Source organism: Hippoglossus stenolepis, chromosome 19, assembly GCF_022539355.2.
Source record: "Hippoglossus stenolepis isolate QCI-W04-F060 chromosome 19, HSTE1.2, whole genome shotgun sequence".
Taxonomy (NCBI): Eukaryota; Metazoa; Chordata; class Actinopteri; order Pleuronectiformes; family Pleuronectidae; genus Hippoglossus; species Hippoglossus stenolepis.
Window position 1 is genome coordinate 2,029,624 of NC_061501.1, and position 21,745 is coordinate 2,051,368.

General features: G+C 40.8%; 1 protein-coding gene across 1 annotated transcript in view; it reads right to left on the reverse strand.

Annotated features, from left to right (window-relative positions):
* vopp1 (VOPP1 WW domain binding protein) overlaps positions 1–10,870 on the reverse strand; it is a 30,168-nt gene extending 19,298 nt beyond the window's left edge. The window contains exon 1 of the mRNA XM_035142721.2: positions 10,552–10,870. Coding sequence (XP_034998612.1) covers positions 10,552–10,602 — 51 coding nt within the window. The 5' untranslated portion in view covers positions 10,603–10,870. The remainder of the gene's footprint in view (positions 1–10,551) is intronic.
* Positions 10,871–21,745: the final 10,875 nt, after the last annotated feature.

Here is a 21,745-nt window from a genome sequence, read left to right on the forward strand (position 1 = left end):
TCCTCTGGTATTCGAAAGCTGAAGTGTCCTTGGGCAAGATACTGAACGTCAAATTGCCCCTGACGGCTTATAGCAGCGCTGTATGAATGTATGGGTAATCGTGGCTTGCTCTGTAAAGTGCTTTGAGGGGTCGAAAAGACTAGAAAAGCTCTTTCTAAACACAAACCATTTACAGTCCATTCAGAGTCCTGGCACTTTGTGTGTCAACTACATTTTAACTGGGCGATACATCTTGAGATTGTGAAAAGAAGCTTGCATCAACAAAGATAGCTTGCTAACTTCACACAGAAAGACCAAGGCTATAGGAGACCGTTCAATCATCGTAATAAAAAATGATCCTATAGTCGTTGATGGATTGTAAAGGTCCTACAAAACAGATCCATCTTACTCATCAAACCCAGGAAGGAATCAATCTATTGTATCATATTATTTTGTTGTAGAAATTACAACAGACCAACAATAACATGCAGAGCAGTGCTCTCAATGATCCTCTGAGTCTGATCCCCTCTCTTCCATTACCGGCTCCACTTCACAATACACAGAGCACCAATGCTGACATGCTGGAGAGCGCTTTTAATGAACTGCCTTTGAAATCTTAAGAAAACACCTCGCTTTGTAAGTGACATAAAGGGTTTTAAGGCTTTATCACTCTGGGTCCTGCAAAGAGGGAAGGAGAGAGGGAAGGAGTGAGGGAAGGAGTGAGGGACAGACTGAGAGAAAGACAGAGGGAAGGGAAGAGAGGAAAGCGTGTGAAATGAAGTGGATGAGACTGCAGGGATGTGTTGTGCCTCAGGGTGGGAGGCGGCACGCACATCATCACGTTCCATGAAGATGGAGACATTTTTTTCAGGGATAAAAAATTTAACTGGAGTCTAAATGGCAACACCCACAGTAATACAATTTTCATTTTTAAATACATCACATGCACTAGGTTTACGCCTCCTGTCCATCCAACTGCAGACACTTTTAAAACTGACAATCTTGAAACAAAGCTGGGCCCTGTTTTAGTTTGATGGTTGTGTTTTTGTCTGAAAGAGCAGACATCCACACTTGCTTCCTGACTGAGTCGCCTCCATGAGTCTTAGAGCTTCTATCACGTGAACCTTTACCAGAGGGAAACCAACTGCATCATCCTCCACTCCCGGCGCCAACGGTTGCTAATCTTGTTTTCTTCTCTAGCAGCTGATGTACAGTCAGAATCTGTCTTGTAATGCTGTGGGTTGTACATACCCAGTGTCCGTGAACTGTCACGTGATATGTGTTAATACGGACAAAGATTGTTTCGGATATATATAAAGCTAAAATGCTTGTCTGGATGGAGAGAAGTATTAGTGTGGACGTAGCCTTGATCCAAATATGGTTTTCACATGTTTATGAAGTTGAAGTGACATTTAGTCATATCCTTTTCTTCTGCTCTAAACTCAATTAACTCCAGTAGGTGATTAAAAACCCCTCAGGATTAAGGAAATGAAAAGTAGCCCGGTGAACTGATTACAGTTTTCTTTTGGAGTATCATCTGCAGGTGCAGCAACCTCTCATTCCCTCGGAGCAGCTCTCCTCAGTTACATGAACAATGTCAATTACCACCGACTTCTGGTTAGAGGACGACCCGCTCTACCTCCTGAGCCACAGCCTCTGATTCTACTTTTAGCAGTGTTTTGTAATAATTGCTTGGATGTTAAGTTTATAGTTTTTTGTGGCCTATGTTGCTGTAACTACAGTATATTACTGACTAGATGCAAAGATTTTTAAAAAAAACATAAAAGAAATAGTGATGTATAAGACTAACTGTTTTATGTATTTCCCTTTATTTATGCATTAACTGTGTTATTACATAGGCTGTGTACAAAGTTGCTATAGTTTAAATTTTTTGATTTTCTAAAATGGGGTGAAACTTAGACTGACTCATGATTGGTCAAGTGTAATCGTTTGTATCTGGGATATTTTGGCTTCATTTCTAGATTGTGGAAACGGAGACGCATCGTCCTTCTTTATTTACTGTCTGTGCAAATTGTGAATGAACTGTTTTTCATTGTGATGTCCAGCAGGGAGCATCACAGGCCTTTCAATGATAAATACAATCACTGTCTTCACCTCTTATGACATTGAGACTGGCAGGTACCTTGTGGTTTTAGGGGTTTGGGTTGTAGTACAGGAAGCTCTAGAGGGGTTTTTCTTGCCACAGTCCCTGATGAGTCGTAGCGAGTTAGCTCTTCATTACCCTTCATCAGTGCAGCTATATGGATTTGCCCTTCAGCATTTTACTTAGTGATATGATATTATGAAAGAATAATTTAAACCCACATTTAAAGAATATTTGTGTGAAATCCTTGAAATGTCCGACCACTATCAATCTAAAGTATTAATTATGTGTAAATGGGCATGAAAAGATTGTAAAACCCAACCTGAGGCAGAAAAGAAATTCTGCTGCTGATAGAGCAGGAACCGAGGGAAGATGGAGGAATGTGAGTTACTTATTTTTTGCACTCCTAATAAATTGAATTACATTATAATAATTTGTAACTCTTTAACTTAAGTCCAAACGTCTACATTCAGCAGTGATGTCTGACCCGGTGCGGAGAGCAGAGCTGTGGGCAGGTCGAGTTGTTGTGGTGGCTTCCAACATGCCAGCACAATGGCTTATTTGTCAGGCTGCTGGTGGAGAATGGGAAGATCAGAGAAAAGCCTCCCATCCCCTTTCACTCAGACGATGTACAGTACATCCACTCTATTTGTCCAGACTGTGTCCTGTTATCCCATCCACACAGGAAGCGTGTAATCTAATCTTCAAAGGGCATCTGAGGAGCAATAAACCAATCTGCTCTGTCTTTTATCTCAGAGCTGCTGGATTAATGAGCCTGATTTTAAATGACAGCATCAACAGTTGAGAACTGAAGTTCTGTTACAAAAAATGAAAACATCTGAGCAGAGAGTTGGACAAGAGCAAAACTAATGCAGATCTAATGACAGTCTGTCGGTATATTATGAGCAAGCTTCAATAAGTGTAAAGCAAGACTATAGTAGGTCTGAGAGGCTACATGTATGACAGTGGTGCTTTTAGCCTCACGCTATTGTCAGTATTATAACATACTCATGACGATAACAACATTCTTATGTATGTTTACTATATTAACCATCTAACCTAGCTTGCTAACATTAGCTAATTAGCACTTAATGCAAATTTCTGAGGCTGATAAGAATGTCATTTATTTTGAAGGTATTAAACAAAAGCATTGGTTTGACCTGATCATGGCAATAAGTGAGAGGATCACCAATGTTATAACCAATCATCCGTGGGGGGGGGGGTATGATTGTAGGTCAACAGTTACCACATTGCTGTCCATGTGAACGTAGAGACTGACTTAATGCTGGTGCCGTCCATTTCTCTTCATTTCTCTCTGTAGTAATTCGCCTACTGTTCTGGCTGCAGTGAAATGCTAATGCTGGCCTCAGTGCTTCTGGAGCAGACACAGCCTCTGATACTAACACAGCCCTTCCCTCTGATCTAACAGTTGTACATAAAATAAAAATATGTTTTGGATGAAAATATGGAAACACTTGCTTAAAATAGAGATTGAATCCTTCAATTGTTGACTTGATATCCACCTACAACAGTCGGGACATAATTGTTATCCAATCCCCAGCACTCTTGTCAGCAGTGGTAACTGTCCAGCTCTGTTCATTGTCTTCCTCTAATTAGAGCTCAGTGAAAGCGCTGACAGGAGAAGGAACTGTCTCTCTGTGCTCCCACAGGACAAAAATGGCCGTTACGCAACCAGAGTGTGTTTCCCCCGCTTCACAAGCAGCTCGGATGTGGTTCGACCAGAGGATATTCAAAGGGGTGAATAGTCCAATGATTCTACACTGCACATTAAACCTTTAGAAGAAGCAGGTGTGTGCGTGTGCGTGTGTGTGTGTGTGTGTGTGTGTGTGTGTGTGTGTGTGTGTGTGTGTGTGTGTGTGTGTGTGTGTGTGTGTGTGTCGATGAGGAAGTGCTTTGCCTTTGAAGATGCAGGGTGCTGTAGATGAGATTGTGAATGGAGACGGGTCAATACAGAAGCGCCCTTTGAAAAGTCAAACATTACTGCATACCGCTTGGCTCCGATGCCTTCACATTTAATGGGATTTTTGTAGCTTGAAGTGTTACAGGAGTGGGGGGGATTTAAAAATACAGGATGTTTTTTTAATAGATTTGAATCATACTGCATACAAATCCTGATAATGTCCTCCTGGATTTCAAGGCAGATTATAGGCTCTGGTCCAAATGGTGCCAGGAACAAATTCTAAATCCATTGGATTTTTAGACTAATGACCACTTTTCTGGCTATTCGTCTCCCTTCAATCCTCCACAATCAATACTTCTGCCTGACTCTATCATTCTGTTTCATCTCTTTGGCTCCTCTGCATTTCACTCCTTTCTTTCCTCCCCCATCCCTCCATCCATCCCTCTCCTTCCGGTCTCATTGATCTCTGCTGACCGCACAGACGACTCTGTCATTAGCGAGCAGCAACAGGCCAACAGGCATCATTTGATTGTCAGTGTGTGTTTGGCCTGATGTGGAGTCGACAGTGTGGAGGAAAGCAGGGGGAGGTGTGATGTACAAGAACATCTGCTAATCTGCTGGTCTGCCTTCGTGTGCTGGTGAGCAGTTGTTTTTAAAGGTTTTAATTCCTAATATTGGTCTGAAACAAATACTTTGTGCTTTATATATATTTTAATCCAGTCAAGACACAGTCAATATTCTAATTCCAATCACAGGTCTCAGACAGCACTTGATAAGATTACAAATTACCTCTATGCAGATAAAGTGATGAAGTGATGCTTTTGATACTGTGGATCATAGCATTCTTTTGTAAATGTAATTGTCTGTATTTACAGAGTGCTTTTCTAGTGTTGCCATCCACCCTTTCACACAGTGCTTCTTTGTAAAGTATTTTCTCTATCACATATCGTCCATCAGGGGCAATTTGGGGTTCAGTATCTTGCCCAAGGACACTTAGGCATGCGGAATGGGGGAGAAGGGGATTGAACCGTCGACATTCTAGTAAGTGGACAACCCACTCTACCTCCTGAGCCACAGAGTCTTGGGTAGGAATTAAAGGTACCTTTAGAATACTACGTTCCTACCTCTCCAACAGACCTTTCTCAGTCACTGTTGATAACTTTGCTTCCTCATCAGCTCGTCTGAGATGTGGGGTCCCCCTAGGCTCTGTCCTTGCCCCCTTCTGTTTTTCCATCAACGTGCTGCCTCTTGGCCAAGTCATTTAAAATCATGATGTATTTTACCATTTGTACCAGATGACTCTCGGTTATATAATCCATTAAAACCCTCAGAGCCCAGCACTGTAACTAATCTCAAGGCCTTCCTCTTTGATATTGAATCCTGGCTGTCCCACAATTGGTGCACAATACACCAGCCTGACCAATCACGAGTCCGTCTCAGCTGTCAATCATGACTTCTCAGACATTATTATTGCATCAAATAATTCATTAAAACCAAATTGAACATAAACACGAACACTTGAACATACGTCAGTGGGATATAAACAACACACCCACTAACACTGAGGGATGGTGTTTTCGACCTATTCTACAGCCAGCTTCTAATTTCTGAATGTACTTTATTTTATATATACATGCAAAACAGTATCTGCTCTTTCTGTGTAAAGAAGCAGTTACTGCTGCACTGAAGAGCGTTTTTATTATGACAGGCTTCTTTTAGAGACTAGTCAAACCTCAGGGTGGGATTGCACAGGAGGGATCTGAGCTCACAGTGCCAGTGTTTCTAAAAGCCTTGCTACAGCAGTGAAGTGACCTATAAACATCATAAAATACAAAAGATGACATTTAGTGTCTTCTGGGTTTGACTTTGCAACAACAGAAAAATACCACATGAAACCAGCACTAGCATGAAAACAACACAACGGCAACTGCCAACTTTGAACAAAGGGACCTGCTGAGTTTATAACCAGAAGGCATATTTGATCTTATTGGAATAAAAAACTGCATAAAAACCTGCAACACAGTGTTAATTCACAGTTTGAACAGGGAACTGCAATAATCTTGTCCGATAAAAATATATGCCTGCAAAACCTGAAGAAAACCCCAGACACAGCGTTTTCTCTGCAGCAGGTTTTCACCATCCACACGAATCAGAGGATCCGTGGGACTAATACCATCAGGGAAAAGGGAAATACTGCAAACAATTGATTTTCTGCTGCATCTATTGTTGACTTTTTTGCTAGCCTTCTGCTCTGAGCGTCATCTCTAGCAGTAACTGAACTTTTTTTTTTTACATTTTCTGAATATACTGTGAAATAAATTTAAATATATTAGCATTAGTCTGAAAACTGTGTTAGTCTCCACAGGCAGAAACAGAGATGTTTGGAAACAACCCCTTGCTGATGGGGTATTTTCGACCACGACATAGCCTTCGCTGATTCGTCAGGCTCCTACCACGTGACCCCGTTCTAGATGAACGAGGGGCAGGGGGTGAAGCGGGTCCTCCTATAACCAGAAGATCGACGGTTTGATCCCAGTTCTCCCCATTACATCCCCATTATAGAGGGGATTAAATAGATATGGAACCAAAATGCTTGTTATGTCCCACTCCTCCCTTCACCTACGTGTTCAGCCTGTTCTCTGTGTCAGTTATTGGAAGTATTGTGAGCCTGTAGTAGCCTTTGTCCTTCGTACAATAGAATCTGAACATTGCTATTTAATGACTCAAAGTGAAAATTAACAGTTTGTACTATACATCACCGTTATGAGCTGTCCTGTATATGAATGAGTGCAAGTGGTTACCATGGGGATCCTTTCCATCCATGCTATGAACGATGTATGTATGTAATAGCCCACTGTATTCATCTTATTTATACAAATATATATATATATATATAATTATTTACCCACAAATCAAAAAGTTTTGATTAGTGAAATAATGCAAATTATTTTTAATACGTCACTCCCACATTCTGTGTTGGAGCCAGATCTCTGCATCAAACGCAACATGTGTCATAAATGATTTCTCACAGTTTTCATTATAGCTCATATCATTTGCAGCATCTTTACAGGAAGTGAGATGTTCAGTCAGCAGATGATTCATCATTGAATATTACTTCTAATAAAGCTACACATCCTCTCTCCTAATGGCCACTGTCACAGCAACACAATACACACTAGTTGTACATGATCCTGCCTTTATCTAACATAATAAAAGGGGGGGAATCATGAGTGATTTACGGAGTAGACCAGTACAGACCGCACACAAGGGGTGACTCAGGAGGTACAGCGAGTCGTCCTCTAACCACAAGGTTGGCGGTTTGATCCCAGTTAGATCCCATTCCGCATGCTTGAGTGTCCTGATTGGCCCGGATGGCTCTGCCAGCATTGAAATAGAAAAGGTGCTGCACATAGCTGCACTGTATGAATATGTGTGTGAATGGGTCTACTGTAAAGTGCTAGAAGGATGGGTGTATGACTCATCTGACTGTACACCCCCAAAGATTAATGGTCCGGGTTCACTGTTAATCACAGTTTTATAGAGTGTAACAAAGTTTGGTCAGTTCATGGAAAGGGCAGTTAGAATGAGCCCTGGCCCCTGACAGAGGACCGTCATCATTAGTGGTGAGTTACAGAACATTCAAGGTCATGGTTCAAAGAAACTTGAGGGACATCAGCACTTTGAGTCTTTAATCTTCCTCTTCCTGTTCATGTAGGCTCATAGGGCATTATTAGAATATTATTCAGTCGGAGTAGGATGGAAACAACAAGACAAAAAAGTCAACTATTCGTAGTGTAGAGGAGAGAAAACACAAAGAACACTGCTGAGCATAAACATACAACGGAAAGCCTCTGGAAGGTAATGCAGTCACACCCTGAGTACGTCCATGTGTGTGTGTGTGTGTGTGTGTGTGTGTGTGTGTGTGTGTGTGTGTGAAATGCACCTGACATTTTCTCTCAGTTTGAGATGTGATGACTGACCACTGTACAGAGAACACACCAGTTTAATTCCGGCAAAATATGGTCTGTTCACATCTGCTCAAACCTTTTTTTTTTTTTACAGTATTTAAATATTCCTTAGGCTCAGTTCTTTCAATAGTGTTTGAATGGGCAAAACTATTCCAGCTCAGAATATCAGTGGTCGCTGCCATGGTTAATTTCACTGCTGAGCTGCGTCAGACAGATGTACTGCCTCTCTGACACCAGGAACCAGAGAAAAACTAAAACTCACACAAATACAGACATACGCACAATCCTTTATTCAGTCAGGTTCATGAAATACCACTGATCTGTGTATGTGTAGGAAGTGATCAGACTCACTATACTGCAACTTGCCATGGACACTGTTGCAATTGTTTTTTTATGTACGTTTTTATTTGTATGGCCCATATTCAAAAATAGCAATTTGCCTCACAGGGATTAACAATGTGCAACATCCTCTGCCCTTAACCCCCAGCAAGAGTAAGGAAAAATAAAAAATATGTACAAACCTCAGAGAGTCCCATGTGAGGGATTTCTTTCCCGAGGCGGACAGAAGTGCAATAGATGTCACGAGTAACAGAGCACATCACGAAAATAACAATATTCACGAGATTCGTGAGAAAGGACAGTGTCTAACATAAATGGAGACATGTATTGATACAAAATACAAAGTCCAAAAATGTATGACAATTGTAATGATAGCAATATAGGCAATAATATATCTAATTCTAATCAACTGCCACCACGATCCACGATACCTATGATTGGTATCATTGGTTATGATTGGCTGTTCTGGACTCAGATTCTATATTTTCCATTCCTATCAAAGATTCCAACTTCACACAAGGAAGAGACAGTCAAGGCTTGACAATATTTCCGCCAGGCATCGAACCGACAACCTTATGGTTAGTGAACGACCCTCTCTACCTCGTGAGGCACAGACACCATTGAATAGAAAAACCTGATCCTGAATAGAAAAACCATTAACATCATCCATTTCTGCCTCACGTCACAACACTTAGAAAGCATTTAAATCTGCGGGGTGTATGTTCGTTGCACTGGAGTTCTGCACAATAGCTGGAAACCACTGTCATTAGACCTCATATCACTGTTCTCTATTTTCTATTTAACCCAATCGATAAGTGTTGGAATCCATACTGTCCATCATCTCTTAGTCCAGTTGGAAAGCTCCGTCATTCTCTATGTAAAGAAATCACTTAACGTGCCACAGCTCCAAAGTTCGACACTTGATATAATGAAATCAAATAAACCTGCCTGGCTGTACAGCACACACTGAGTCATACATTACAAACGTACTTACAATGTTCGAGAGTACCCTATATTATAAAATCTGTAGAAATCATCTGTTTGAGCGCTACAGGGGCCGTTACTCCAAAGAAGACGTGAAAAAAAGGTGTTTTCCTTTCCTTGTCCAAGCTCTTGAAAAAGGCCCGAAACATCAGCGGGCTCAGCTCAGATGTGCAGGTCGTCCGAGCCACTTATCAAACAAGGTCTAAGGGCTGGATTCCCTCTAGGCCGCCTGCTCCCATTCAAAATGGATGTGCTCACTAAGTCAGCTGAACGAAATAAAATAATAATGCTGAGAGTTAATAATACATGAACAGACATGGAAGTCAGAGATACAGGACAGGCAGGAAGAGTGGAGACTGTAACCACAGTGTGCAACCATCATAGAGCCTGTGAAATAAAGTAAGAACTGAAACCAGTTATGAAACCATAATTGAACATTACACTCGTGATGTTGAAAGAATGGTAAAGAGGGTTAAGAATAAAAGGATTCCTTCTGTGGCACCAAAAGTCTCAAAATGTATGAAACATTGGTGTTTAGACGTTGGAAAAATAACATAAAATAAAATATAATGGGAGGAATGAAAATGAATTATCGTTGCCTACAATCGGATTCAGCCTCCTGCCTATACTTTCTACCTGCTGTGTGAGTGTGTGAGTGTGTGAGTGTCCTTACAGGCCCAGTAACCTAGAGAGTGATTACAGGGTCTGGGTACACAGACAAAGGATGACAGGATCTCAGGTGACTCTGGTACCTGCTCTTCTCTGATGCTCTCAGCCAACAGTGCTCCACCAGAGGTTAAGACACACAGCAGTGTTCTCCAGTCCTCTCCTCTACCTGCACATGAATCCAGCGGCATGACCTCCTCTCTTATCTCTGTTTTTGTCCTCGTGCTCAATGCAGGCACTTGCATCACAATCTAAATGGCAGCATCAGCCGATCTAAAAGTTACGATTTCACTGGCGTGCGGTGTTTCTCTGTGGATCGCACGCACGCCGAATTTCACAGAAGATGCCATTTGTGTGAGTAAGATCCAAATTCGTCCTCGAGGATGTGTGACATCTGCGCGCTGATTGAGGGAAGATTAAATTGTGTGGAATTTGAATTGAGTTTGGCACACAGCAGCGCCGGGCAGACAATACCGAGCCGCATCTCAGGGTAGAGGAGCGATAACCTCCAACCAAAGCACTTCTGATCTCATGACCTTTCATCCATCACAGCTCTCACACACAGGACCCAGTGAACCAGCAGCTCTCACCTCCACAAAGAACCAGAGGGTCAGCGCCACACCGGCCACCGGATTCCTCATGTCCCCGCCGGGAGGAGGGTGAGAGCCGAGCTCCGCTTCTGGACGAGAGGAGGCGAAGAGGAGGACGAGGAGGAGGAGGAGGAGCAGGAGGAGCAGGAGGAGAGACGCTCCTTTATCACCACGTCCGTTTCATCCCGGTGTCAGAGACGCATCCCATCCAGAGGTCCGACACGGAGTCACACGGTGACAGGACCCCGCAGCCCGGTGACGTTCCCACGGCTCCGCGGACACAGATTGACGGTGTGATGGAGTCTGCGTTAGTCTGTGATGCTGCCTGATTCCACGCCCCTTTCCCAGCCTCCCCCAACCCCCAGCCGCCAACACACACATTCAACATATCTTAATAATAATACTCATCATTTATACCTAGAGCTGCTAATTCATAGGTTTCGATTCCAGGGGTAAGTTTGCATCACTTCACAAGTTTTGGATTCTAATATTATTTTGCATTCTCTAGTAATATTCTGAGTTCCCTCTGAATATTTTGTGTTTCCTCTGGATTCATTTTGCATTCAAACACAATATTTTGCATTCTCTTGCAGTATTTAGTGTTTTCTTGCAGTATTTTGCACATTAAGCACATAAACACATTATTCACAGTGAGGTTGGGAAAATACTCTAAAATATTATTTTACTATATGCCTATTTGTAGAAAAACACAGGTTATATAAAGTACATGAAATAAGTAAAAATGCTCATTAAAGCAGGGACAGAATGGATCATACCTGCAGCCAACGCAACTACATTAATATTATTGATCTATGAACAGGTAAAAAAAAAACATTTTAAAATGAACAAAGGTGCAGATTAACCTAGCTTAAGTGTAAATGATATTTATAAAAACACAAGGTGCTTCAGTATTTCTATTCTGTAATCTGTCCATCTACTTTATTTAGTTATTAGTTATTAGTTATTTTTCCTGACAGTGTGGCGGAAATGAATGTGTTCTTCACTCTGTCCTGGTTCAGAGGTGGACATTGGGTCTTTATTATGAGGCTTACCGTATTTTACAAAACGATGTTATGACGCCAGTTGACCTACTTGTGTAAAAAATCAACAGGATTTGTGCAAATGTAACCAAATGATGGGGAATTCAGTACTGTGACACATCCCTCAGTAGTAAATACTACAATATGTTGAAATAAAGTCTTTTGTTATAAACCATATTTAATACAGGGACATACTATATATTTCCTAATGTAGACTTTTCACCAAGCACAATATAAGATTTATGTCTTCTCTGTATTATTGGCTTTCTCAGGCTTTCCAACCTCAACCTGACTGTTTTCTCCAGAGGCTTCAGATCACTGTCAGTTCAGCTCATGCAGACCCTTCATGTTGCCACATGTTTCCTTTTGCCATGCTTCTACTCTGGGGTTTCCATGTTTTCACTCTTTGAATGAATGCAATCCTTTTCCACTGAGGATGAGATCCCTGTGTCCCTGATCAGACCCCTACCGGTATTTCATGAGCGAGACACAAACTGTGTGCTGTATTATCAACCCTCTCCTCGAACAATACCTGCTGATTGACAGAAATATACGTTTTTCAGGCAGCTGTATATATATTTACCTCATCAGACAGTTGGCTGTACATAATAATTATATAGTATATGAGTATATGTCAACAGTAATTTGGGTTTTCTATTCTGTTTTCTACAAGTTTATAATGATCCTTGTTGTGTATTTTCTCTCTTGATGCTTGCGTGTATTTCTGAAGGGCTTCATACTGTCTGTCAGCTGTGGCACTGAAATGGGGTGTTTTACATTCAGCACCATGGACAGCACCTGATCGGACACCGGCAGCTGAGACAGGGGAGACAGATGATGATGGGGATGGTCCAACAGAGCAGGAAACGTGTGGTCTGGATGGTCCACCCACTTCTCCAGGAAAACCACTGGGTAATGAGGCCACAGTGAGATCACGTGACGCACTCTGCCTCCATAAACAGGGACAGGTAGCACCATAGTAATAGTGGCAGTTACAGTGAGCCATGACAGTGTGAGCGTCAGCAGACACAACAACAGCACAACACCAGGAGCCTGAAACGGAAGCAGGTATACGTGGAATTCATCATTAATGATATGACGATATCACATTAAAATCCAATTTCCTGACATAAAAGAAATAGACATCAGTTAAGTAATGATAAGTAAACAAGCAACACTTATAAATACAAGGAAAATATAAAAGTTCAAAAAATTGAATAGAACTAATATATACAGTGTAAACAGAATATGTGCAGTGTGAGAATATATACAGTTAAATAGATTGCACATGAGCCATTGAATTGCACAGAGTTTAAAGTGCGGTTTGGTCTGTGTGGTTCTACTGGCAGCAGCACTGGTTGTCCATCAGAGAAGACAGCTTCTCCATCATCCTCCTCTGTCCCACCACCTCCACTGGGTCAAGCGGGTATCCCAGGACCGAGCGGGCCCTCCTAATCAGTCTGTCCAGTCTCTTCCTGTCAGCAGTTGAAATGCTGCTGCCCCAGCAATAAGATGCAGAAAAGTTAGTCCACGCCTTCGTTACCTCTATACTTGATTGTAATTTATTATTCTCAGGCTCAACTAGTAAGTCTTTTAAGACTCTGCAGCTTGTCCAAAATGCTGCAGCACGTGTCCTGACAAGAACCAAGAAGAGAGATTCATGTTCTCCTGTATTAGCTTCACTACACTGGCTTCCTGTTAAATTTAGACCAGAATATCTAGGATCGATACAGGATCACACACGTGGAAGGACAGATCTGGGCTCGAGCATTTGCGTGTTGAGTCAGTGGGTTGCTGCCAAGGTGGGAGATGCTATCCAGTCTTGTGAAATGATTATAGAGTTTCTCCCTGGCAGCAAGACTGACTGGCATGTTGTAGCTGGACCCCCTTCACACACACAAGACTGTTGGTATCTGCCATCATCTTAATATCCAAACACTCAGATCGTGGTTAGAAGTGCAGCCTGTCTAAAAGCTGTGGTTATTACGCTGTGTGAGTCTGTGTTCACTGTTGATTTCAGTCAGGCACCTTCATCAGAGTGTGTGTGTGTGTGCGCGCGCGTGTGTGTGTGTGTGTGTGTGGGTGTTTGTATCCTCTGGGGGAGAGACCCTGGGGTGAGTGTGTTTAGTGATGGAGAGAGTGAATGAACACATGTAATATAATGAGAGCAATCTGTACCATGCTGACGTTGCCTTAGTATAGCTTGTGTCTGTTGTTACTGTGGCGTAGGAGGTATTTACTGATTGAAGTGCAATATAAATTCTACATGTTGTTTAAGAGTCAGTGTATCTATATATGTGAATACAGCTGGATTGTGACATTGTCAACCCTTCACTGCATATTCATATGAAATATTTATGTTTTTAAGTTCACTGGTGCCCTGTAATTATTCATTCTGATTAATAACATTATCAATGCTGACAACATCTTTGATGATTATTCATAATTAGCCAATAACTAAATCTGCTCCTTCCTGTGCACAACACCAGTTTGAGCAGGGTCTGTGTGGATTAATGGATGTGTGTAAAACAGGAAAAGTATTGACAAGCTACAAAGAAATCCATAGATTAAATATCAATGATAGAGTGTTTGAACTGAATGTTGAGCAGGTTTTTCATTTTGGCTCCGACAGTGTGTTTTCATGTGAAAAGAGAAAAAGCTCCCCTGCCCCTCATCATACAAACTAATGACAGAGCTTCTGTTGGTCTTGTTGTAGCACTGCTCTCTGTTGGACAACTTTGAAATGCGCTACACCGCCTCACTTTGTTTTCTGGGCTGAGATTAGACTTGAATGTGGCAAAGAAAAGTCCTCCCAGCATGACAAATATCCCATTTATTTACAAAAGACAAAAGTATAATAAAACCACGTTCATGTCTTCAACAAAAACTTTGACAGACTTCCATAAGATTTTATTTGTATAGCGCCAAACCACAAAATACATTATCTCAAAGCACTTTACATAGTAAGGATCCGCTAAAAGGCAACCTCCAGCAGAACCAGACTCACTGTAGGTGTAGATCTGCCTCGACTGGTTGGGCTGAGCAATGGGGAATAGAGGAGAGGTGGGTGGACAAGAGGGGAGAGATGAGAGAGGGGGAGGAGAGGGGGAGAGGTGGAGAGAGACCAAGAACAATTGTGTTTAAACCCTCACCAGACTGGTTGCTATAATGACACTAATAAGAGTGATGTTTATGGAAGTAATGGTGTTATTAATGATAGCAGAACCAGTTAAAAATAATAATATTAATAATAATACTTGATAAAAACTATTGTAGAAAATGTTTTTGCCAGTATATAAAGAAGGATGGTCCAACAAAGTCTTATTCCACAACCTACACAGATCTGCAGACAGTTTCCCTCCTGTTTTAGTCATTTTTACAGCTTTTTGTTTTAATTCTTGTTAATCTTTTTGTAACACTATTAAGAAAAGGCGATATAAGTTTGTTGTTTTCATTTAGTATTTTTATATTCAATATATTTCTACCTATCACTCCCTTCAGGATGAATCATTGAAGCCTATTTCTCATCTGTAATCAATTGAAATGAAATTAAATGAATCCAATATTTTGGTTTTTCGATCAAATACCTGCAAAACTAATGACATTCCCATCAGCCTGTTGACTGTAACCAGGGGAATCCAGTCGCCCTCCAGCTGCATTCACAATGCTGATGAGGCTGCTACACCGGAGCTGTGTACTGATATGAAAGTGTAACACAGCCTTCAGCCAATTAGAATTAAGAATCAGGATGTTGTGTTGCTATGGCACAAAGGAAATCTTTGTCGGCAGGAAAGGGGGAGAGCAGCGGTGATGCAGCAAAGTCTCCTGGAAGAGGGGGATCAACATGCAACACATTGAGGAAGACATCGGCTGCAAACCATTTTTTGGCCAGTGAGTAAGGAAGGCAAGTCCAACAAAGTCTTATTCCACAACGTACCTACACCTGCAGACAGTTTTCCTCCGATGCCGAAAACATGTCTCGTACAGAGAATGAGTAATTTGATAATAAACACAAAGGTATTAATTTGATCTGATATCAATGGTTCTTGGAAGAAACATATTTAGGATCTACATTAATCTTCAATCTACTGAGAATTACACAGGCAGCACGCCGACATTTCATCTGGCTCACTTTCCTGTTGCAGTCAAAAGGAATAAGTGCGTTCCAGCAGTTACCATTTAAACTGTCCCCTGATGTTCGCTGAACAAAGATCACAACACTGATGTTATCCAACAGCAAAGCTGAACCCTGTGATGCTGCAGTAATGAGAGAGATACATCTGTAACCATGGTTACTGTACACACAAATATTAATAGGGACAACAACAGAAAATTGTATTTTCGTCAAAAGAAAAAAACTAAAACCATGAGAATCAGCAGCAGGGTGAAAAATGCACACACACACACACACACACACACACACACACACACACACACACACACACACACACACACACACACACACACACACACACACACACACACTGTAACAGATTCTTCAGCGCCTCAGTGTTTCATCTGTTCCATTTGCAGCAGTGTCCCCAGACAAATGAGTCCTGATGTAGTAATTACTGGGTATCAGAGGATGTAAACACTCCAGTGCATGTGGCAGAGATCTGCCGCACAATCCAGGAAGATTACTCAGCTATTTCACAGCGTATCTCAGAGGGCTCTGTTTCCATCGGAAAGGACCGACAGCAACATGTGAGCACACGGGAGAAAAGAAAACACTCAGAATTAACACAGAGAGCACTAGACTCCTCATGTAAAATTAATCCCCTTGATCTCCATCTTAGTACGACCATAATTGATGATGCTGAACATAAACAACTGCTGACCACATTCACGTTGTCTTTTAACAACCTTGCGAGTTGTATTAGATCCTTCATGGAGTTTTGTGCTCAATATTCTCAAGTGTGGTAGTAGAATTGATTCATCTAATTTTACAATTAAATTCAAATAAAGAAATAAAATGACAAATGGAAGAGTCATTTAAAAAACAGGTCATTTACACATGCTGACAGTGGTCAGATTCTGAGGCGAGGAACATTTTCCTGCATATTTCTCTTTTCTTTTCGCACGATGCTCAGCCACAGCATTAATATTGATACTGTTGTTTTGCAGATGTAAATGTTGAGCCCTGGAAATCAACTCTCACTTAGCTCCCAGGGAGATAGCAGCTGTCTGTTCCACTCTAAATATTTCAGATGGTTTCATTTAAATAACTTGTTAAAGCCCAAAGAGGCCAAATCATACCATGTTTCTCACAGATTCAAATATGAGAAAAGTGACCTGGACACCGTTTGGGGGACAAAACTACCAAACTGTAAATAAAGACGACAGGAGAAGCTTCATCTTAAGCAGCTACATCAGCAAAATCTCAAACTGTATTCATGTTTTTCCATCAATGTATTATACATACATTAAATCACTTAGTTGTTTCTACTGTTTCCGTCAACCTTCTCGAATGCAATATTGCGATATAAGCAAATTAATTATTATTTTGTGGATAGGTCTGAAAGTGTCAAAGCGTCAACATGTTGTTGTTTTGTTTTTTTTCTGTCATACATGCATTAGAGAATGTTAACGGAAAACAGCAATAACAACATAAACCTTTTTACTCTGATGCTTTCAGTTTCTTTTTTGAAAAGGGATTACATTAAGAGAAGATGGACGTGACTCACATGACTCACATGACTCACATGACTGATGTGGTGGATGTCGGTATCAATTCAACAAAACACAAAGATCTGTCTAATGTCAGTGTGAAAAGGTGTTTTCTCCCCCTTTTCCACTAGGCCCTGTCTCCCTATATTAAAACATTTGGTCATTTGATTATTATTAGAATTTTGATGATCAATTAGATTCTGTAGATAATCTGGTTTAGAGTTGTGTGTTGTATTATTTCACAGCAGGTATGTGTTGACAGTTTCTTCTGTGATGTTGCTCTGTCTGATGTTTTTCCAGATATGTGCATGGGGTCAGATCAGCAGGTGGATCAGGGAGAGTGACAGCAGGTGAGTAGGATCAGGTCTCTGAGAGAGGAGGGCTGGGCAGACTCAAGGTGACAGAGAATGGGGGAAGTGGCTGCATTAGATCCCATTGAGTCAACCTATTGCATTGATCTGCTGTATGTGTGCAGATAGGTTGAATTGGGAGGTCAGCAGGAACACAGAGTCCAAACTTGGTCTTGTCTTGGGTGTGGTTTCTCTTTGTCTTTCTGTTTAGCTCACCTTATACTTACCAGCACAGGTGGTAGGTTCCAAGCAGGTGAGGCTATAAAGCTAAATGCCAGTCAGTAGAGAGAGAGAGAGAGAGAGAGAGAGAGAGAGAGAGAGAGAGAGAGAGAGAGAGAGAGAGAGAGAGAGAGAGAGAGAGAGAGAGAGAGAGAGAGAGAGAGAGAGAGAGAGAGAGAGAGAGAGAGAGAGAGAGAGAGCTTGCATGCAGTGAGGCTGCAGATGTTTTCTAGTTTGTGCTCTTTTTCTTTCTCTTGTACAATTTTGATTTTTTTGCATTTCCCATGGATTTTTTTGTGTTTCTGTTGTCGACAGCAAAGAGCTAAGAACTTTCTTTGTGTGATTCTTCTCCACGTAAATGAGCCTGTAAGTGAGGGGCTGTCATGAATAAGAGCCAAGAAAGTGTCTCTCACTGGAACCTGTTACCTGTTACCTCAGGAACAGAGACTTCATTAAAACAATACAAGATGGCCGGAGTCAGCTCGTCCCACTTCACCACACTTTAACGTTTTACCATTTTAGCAACAGAGAGTAGAGCAGAGATCACTTGGTTACGTTGTAACCTTGGTTCTCTGAGTGACGAGACTATCTCTCCACTGCGTTACATATTCCATATTCCTTAGTAACAGGGTGGAGAGATAGTCTTAAGAGAGCAAGCAGTTTGAATGGAATTTGTTTCTGTTGTATTTGTTTGCATATGAAATGCCTTTTTTTTCTCTTACACTCCTCAGCTGTTTGCACTTTTAGAGAAGCTCCAACTCTGCCTCTGATCAGCCCCTTGTCTGTTTCTATACCCTAAGCTCTTTAGTTTAATATATATCCATCATGTAAGAACAAGGCCCATTGTGGTGTTTTACCTTTAATACAAGCACTGTTTCATTTATGGCACGGCTGCTTATTTCATATCTCACACGCGGGTATCATAAGATGCATTGCCATGAGACATTCATGTGAGTGATAAAACCAGCTGAGGGCCAACGTATCTTTTTTGTAGTCAGTGTACTGACGTCACCACGTAGTGTCTATTGTAGGTTTAGGTTTCACTAATGTGGTTGATATCTTTGTCCTTATACGTTTAATTTGCATTTATCTATACTGTTTTTTTTTTTTACTACTCTATCTCACTGCCATTTCTGTTTTTTGTTTATTGTGTAATTTCTTGTTAATCTTTTTGTGACATTATTAAGAATGAAAGTTTGTTATTTTCATTCATTATTTCTCTTTTATATTCTATATATTTCGATCACTCCCTTCAGGATTTATCATTATAGCCTATATACTTTATTTTTCATTGGTAATCTGTTTTCAATTTCAATGAAGCCAATATTTTGGTTTCCGATCAAATACCTGTAAAACTAATGACATTCCCATCAGCCAGTTGACTGTAACCAGGGGAATCCAGTCGCCCTCCAGCTGTATTCACAATGCTGATGAGGCTGCTACACCGGAGCTGTGTACTGATATGAAAGTGTAATACGCCCTCCAGCCAATTAGAATTAAGAATCAGGATGTTGTGTTGCTATGGCACAAAGGAAATCTTTGTAGGCAGGAAAGGGGGAGAGCAGCAGTGATGCAGCAAAGTCTCCTGGGCGAGGGGGATTAACATGCAACACATTGAGGAAGACATCGGCTGCAAACCAAATTACAATGATCATGGAACTATTAAATGTAAAGTGAATAGTCGATGATCAATAAGTGAACGGTGGAGTAAATGAGTCTGTGTAGAAGCAGGCGTCTTGAATACGTGCGAACACAGCTGAGTCCATCTGAGAGCTTCGATTTCAGGAGCTCCGCTGTGTAGATGTCTCTGCACCACTCCTCTGTTGCTGGGTTGTTTCTGCTGTTGATGGATAGTTTGAGTTGCTTGTTATCTTCACGTTTCATCTTTTGCCCTGTCTACACTTGTTCCTGTTGACGAGCTGACTCACCTTCAGTTTGATGTTGTTTCTTCCCTCACGTTCATTCTGAGGCTGCCTCTGCGGATGATGTGTTGTAAAAGTAATTCAGTTTGCTGCTGCTGCTTCACTTGGACCCTGCAGCTCTGACCTTCCTTCAAACATTAAACCTGCATCAGGGCACGTTGAGTTCATTCCTTCGAAGGAAGCTGTGAAACTATTTCTTTCTATTTTGAAAGATAGAAAGAAATAGCCGTTCATCAAGCCGTTTTAGCTCAAATGAAACTATGTGATACTAATGAGCCCACAAACATCGAAGTTACATTTGAGAAGTGTTATTTATTTATTCTTTCATTTGGAGGCACTTAGTGTTAACGCAGTCATCATCTATTATTTACAGAGTGATCCATTGTTTATCTTAGTGTTAGAGTAACAATATGTAACATAAGGTAACTTTCAAATAAAAAATAAAATAATAATAAAATGTATATTAATACTGAGAAATAATAATAATAAACAGAAAATATATATACATACACTCTCTTTTTCAATTAGAAATAACTTTATAAGATCATGCCTTTCAGTGTTGTGTTTACAGCCTGTTCAGCCAAATAAATTAATTCAGCTTTAAAATGTGTTTTTATACTCAATAATTGAAACATTGGTGTTTTTATTAATTAGCTCCCCCCCTGAGCATTGTGAGCAGCTAAAACTCCACATGGCCTCTAATTTGAGTCATTGCTGCCATCTGGTGGTCATCTGAGGTAAAACTCACCAGTCAGTGAATTGGCATCATTTGTACAAACTGTGTATTCCAGGTTATTTCATGATGTCATGACTTCCCCCCACATCTCAGCCACAGCTCGTGGTCTTCCTCAGCAGATGGAGCTGATCAGTTGGTGGTCATACTGTATATGAGGGAGGTGATAACACATGTCTCTGTAGCCAGATGTGAAATTCCTCCTTCCTGTTCTCATTGTCTGGTCTCTTGATGACCGTTAATCTGTTTCCTGTTATTCTCAGACAGTTTAGCATCAATCAGTTAAATGACGAGGACCAGGACATTGAACTGACAGCTTCTGAAATGTGCAGAATTTGGATCTTGCACAACAAATGGTGTCTCAGATGTCACGGAGGGATAACACAAGGATTATATGAGCTAGTTTGATTTGACAAATGTCTGAATTCTTCATTTCTTCTGAAAAGGTTAATAAATATCTGCAGCTGTCACAGTATTTAAGTTTTAACCTGCAGAAGTACAAGGTTTATTATTCACAGCTGAACCCTGACCAGAACTATTAGAGGTTTGATTTTACATCGGAATATATCCCCTATATAGCTCAATTACAATAACACATTATTGTGGTTTTATTTTATATATTATCATTGATTTCTATATAGGATTGTATTGTATACATATAACATATACTGCACACACACACACACACACACACACACACACACACACACACACACACACACACACACACACACACACACACACACACATATATAATTCACACTTCATAGCAGAGCTTGTGTGTACACTCAGAGTTTGTTGTCTGTTTTCTCACCATCTCTGTGCTGCTGTAACATGTGAATTTCCACCCAGGGATAAAAACAGAGTTATTATTTTATTTCGACCAATACGATTTTTTTGCGATTCTGTGACTGCAAAGGAGAACTTGTAGGTTACTCTATAAACTATATATCTGTTCAAATATTAAGTTAAAAGTAGAAATTCACATATTCATTTTATACATAAATATCTATAGTACTGAGTTCAAATCTTATGTTCAGAATATGATTAAATAAATTTAAAATATTTAAGCCATCAAAACTAGATCGCCTCCTGGAACATACGGTGCCCCAAGGGGCCAAAACAGCATTTCACAGTGTTGAGTGGTCATCAGGACTAGAAACGTGTGATATACATACAGACCATTTACCATGTTTTTGTCCAAACTCAAACTAGCAGTGTTGTTTAACCCTTTCTTTAAACTGAGATGATGAGACAATATGC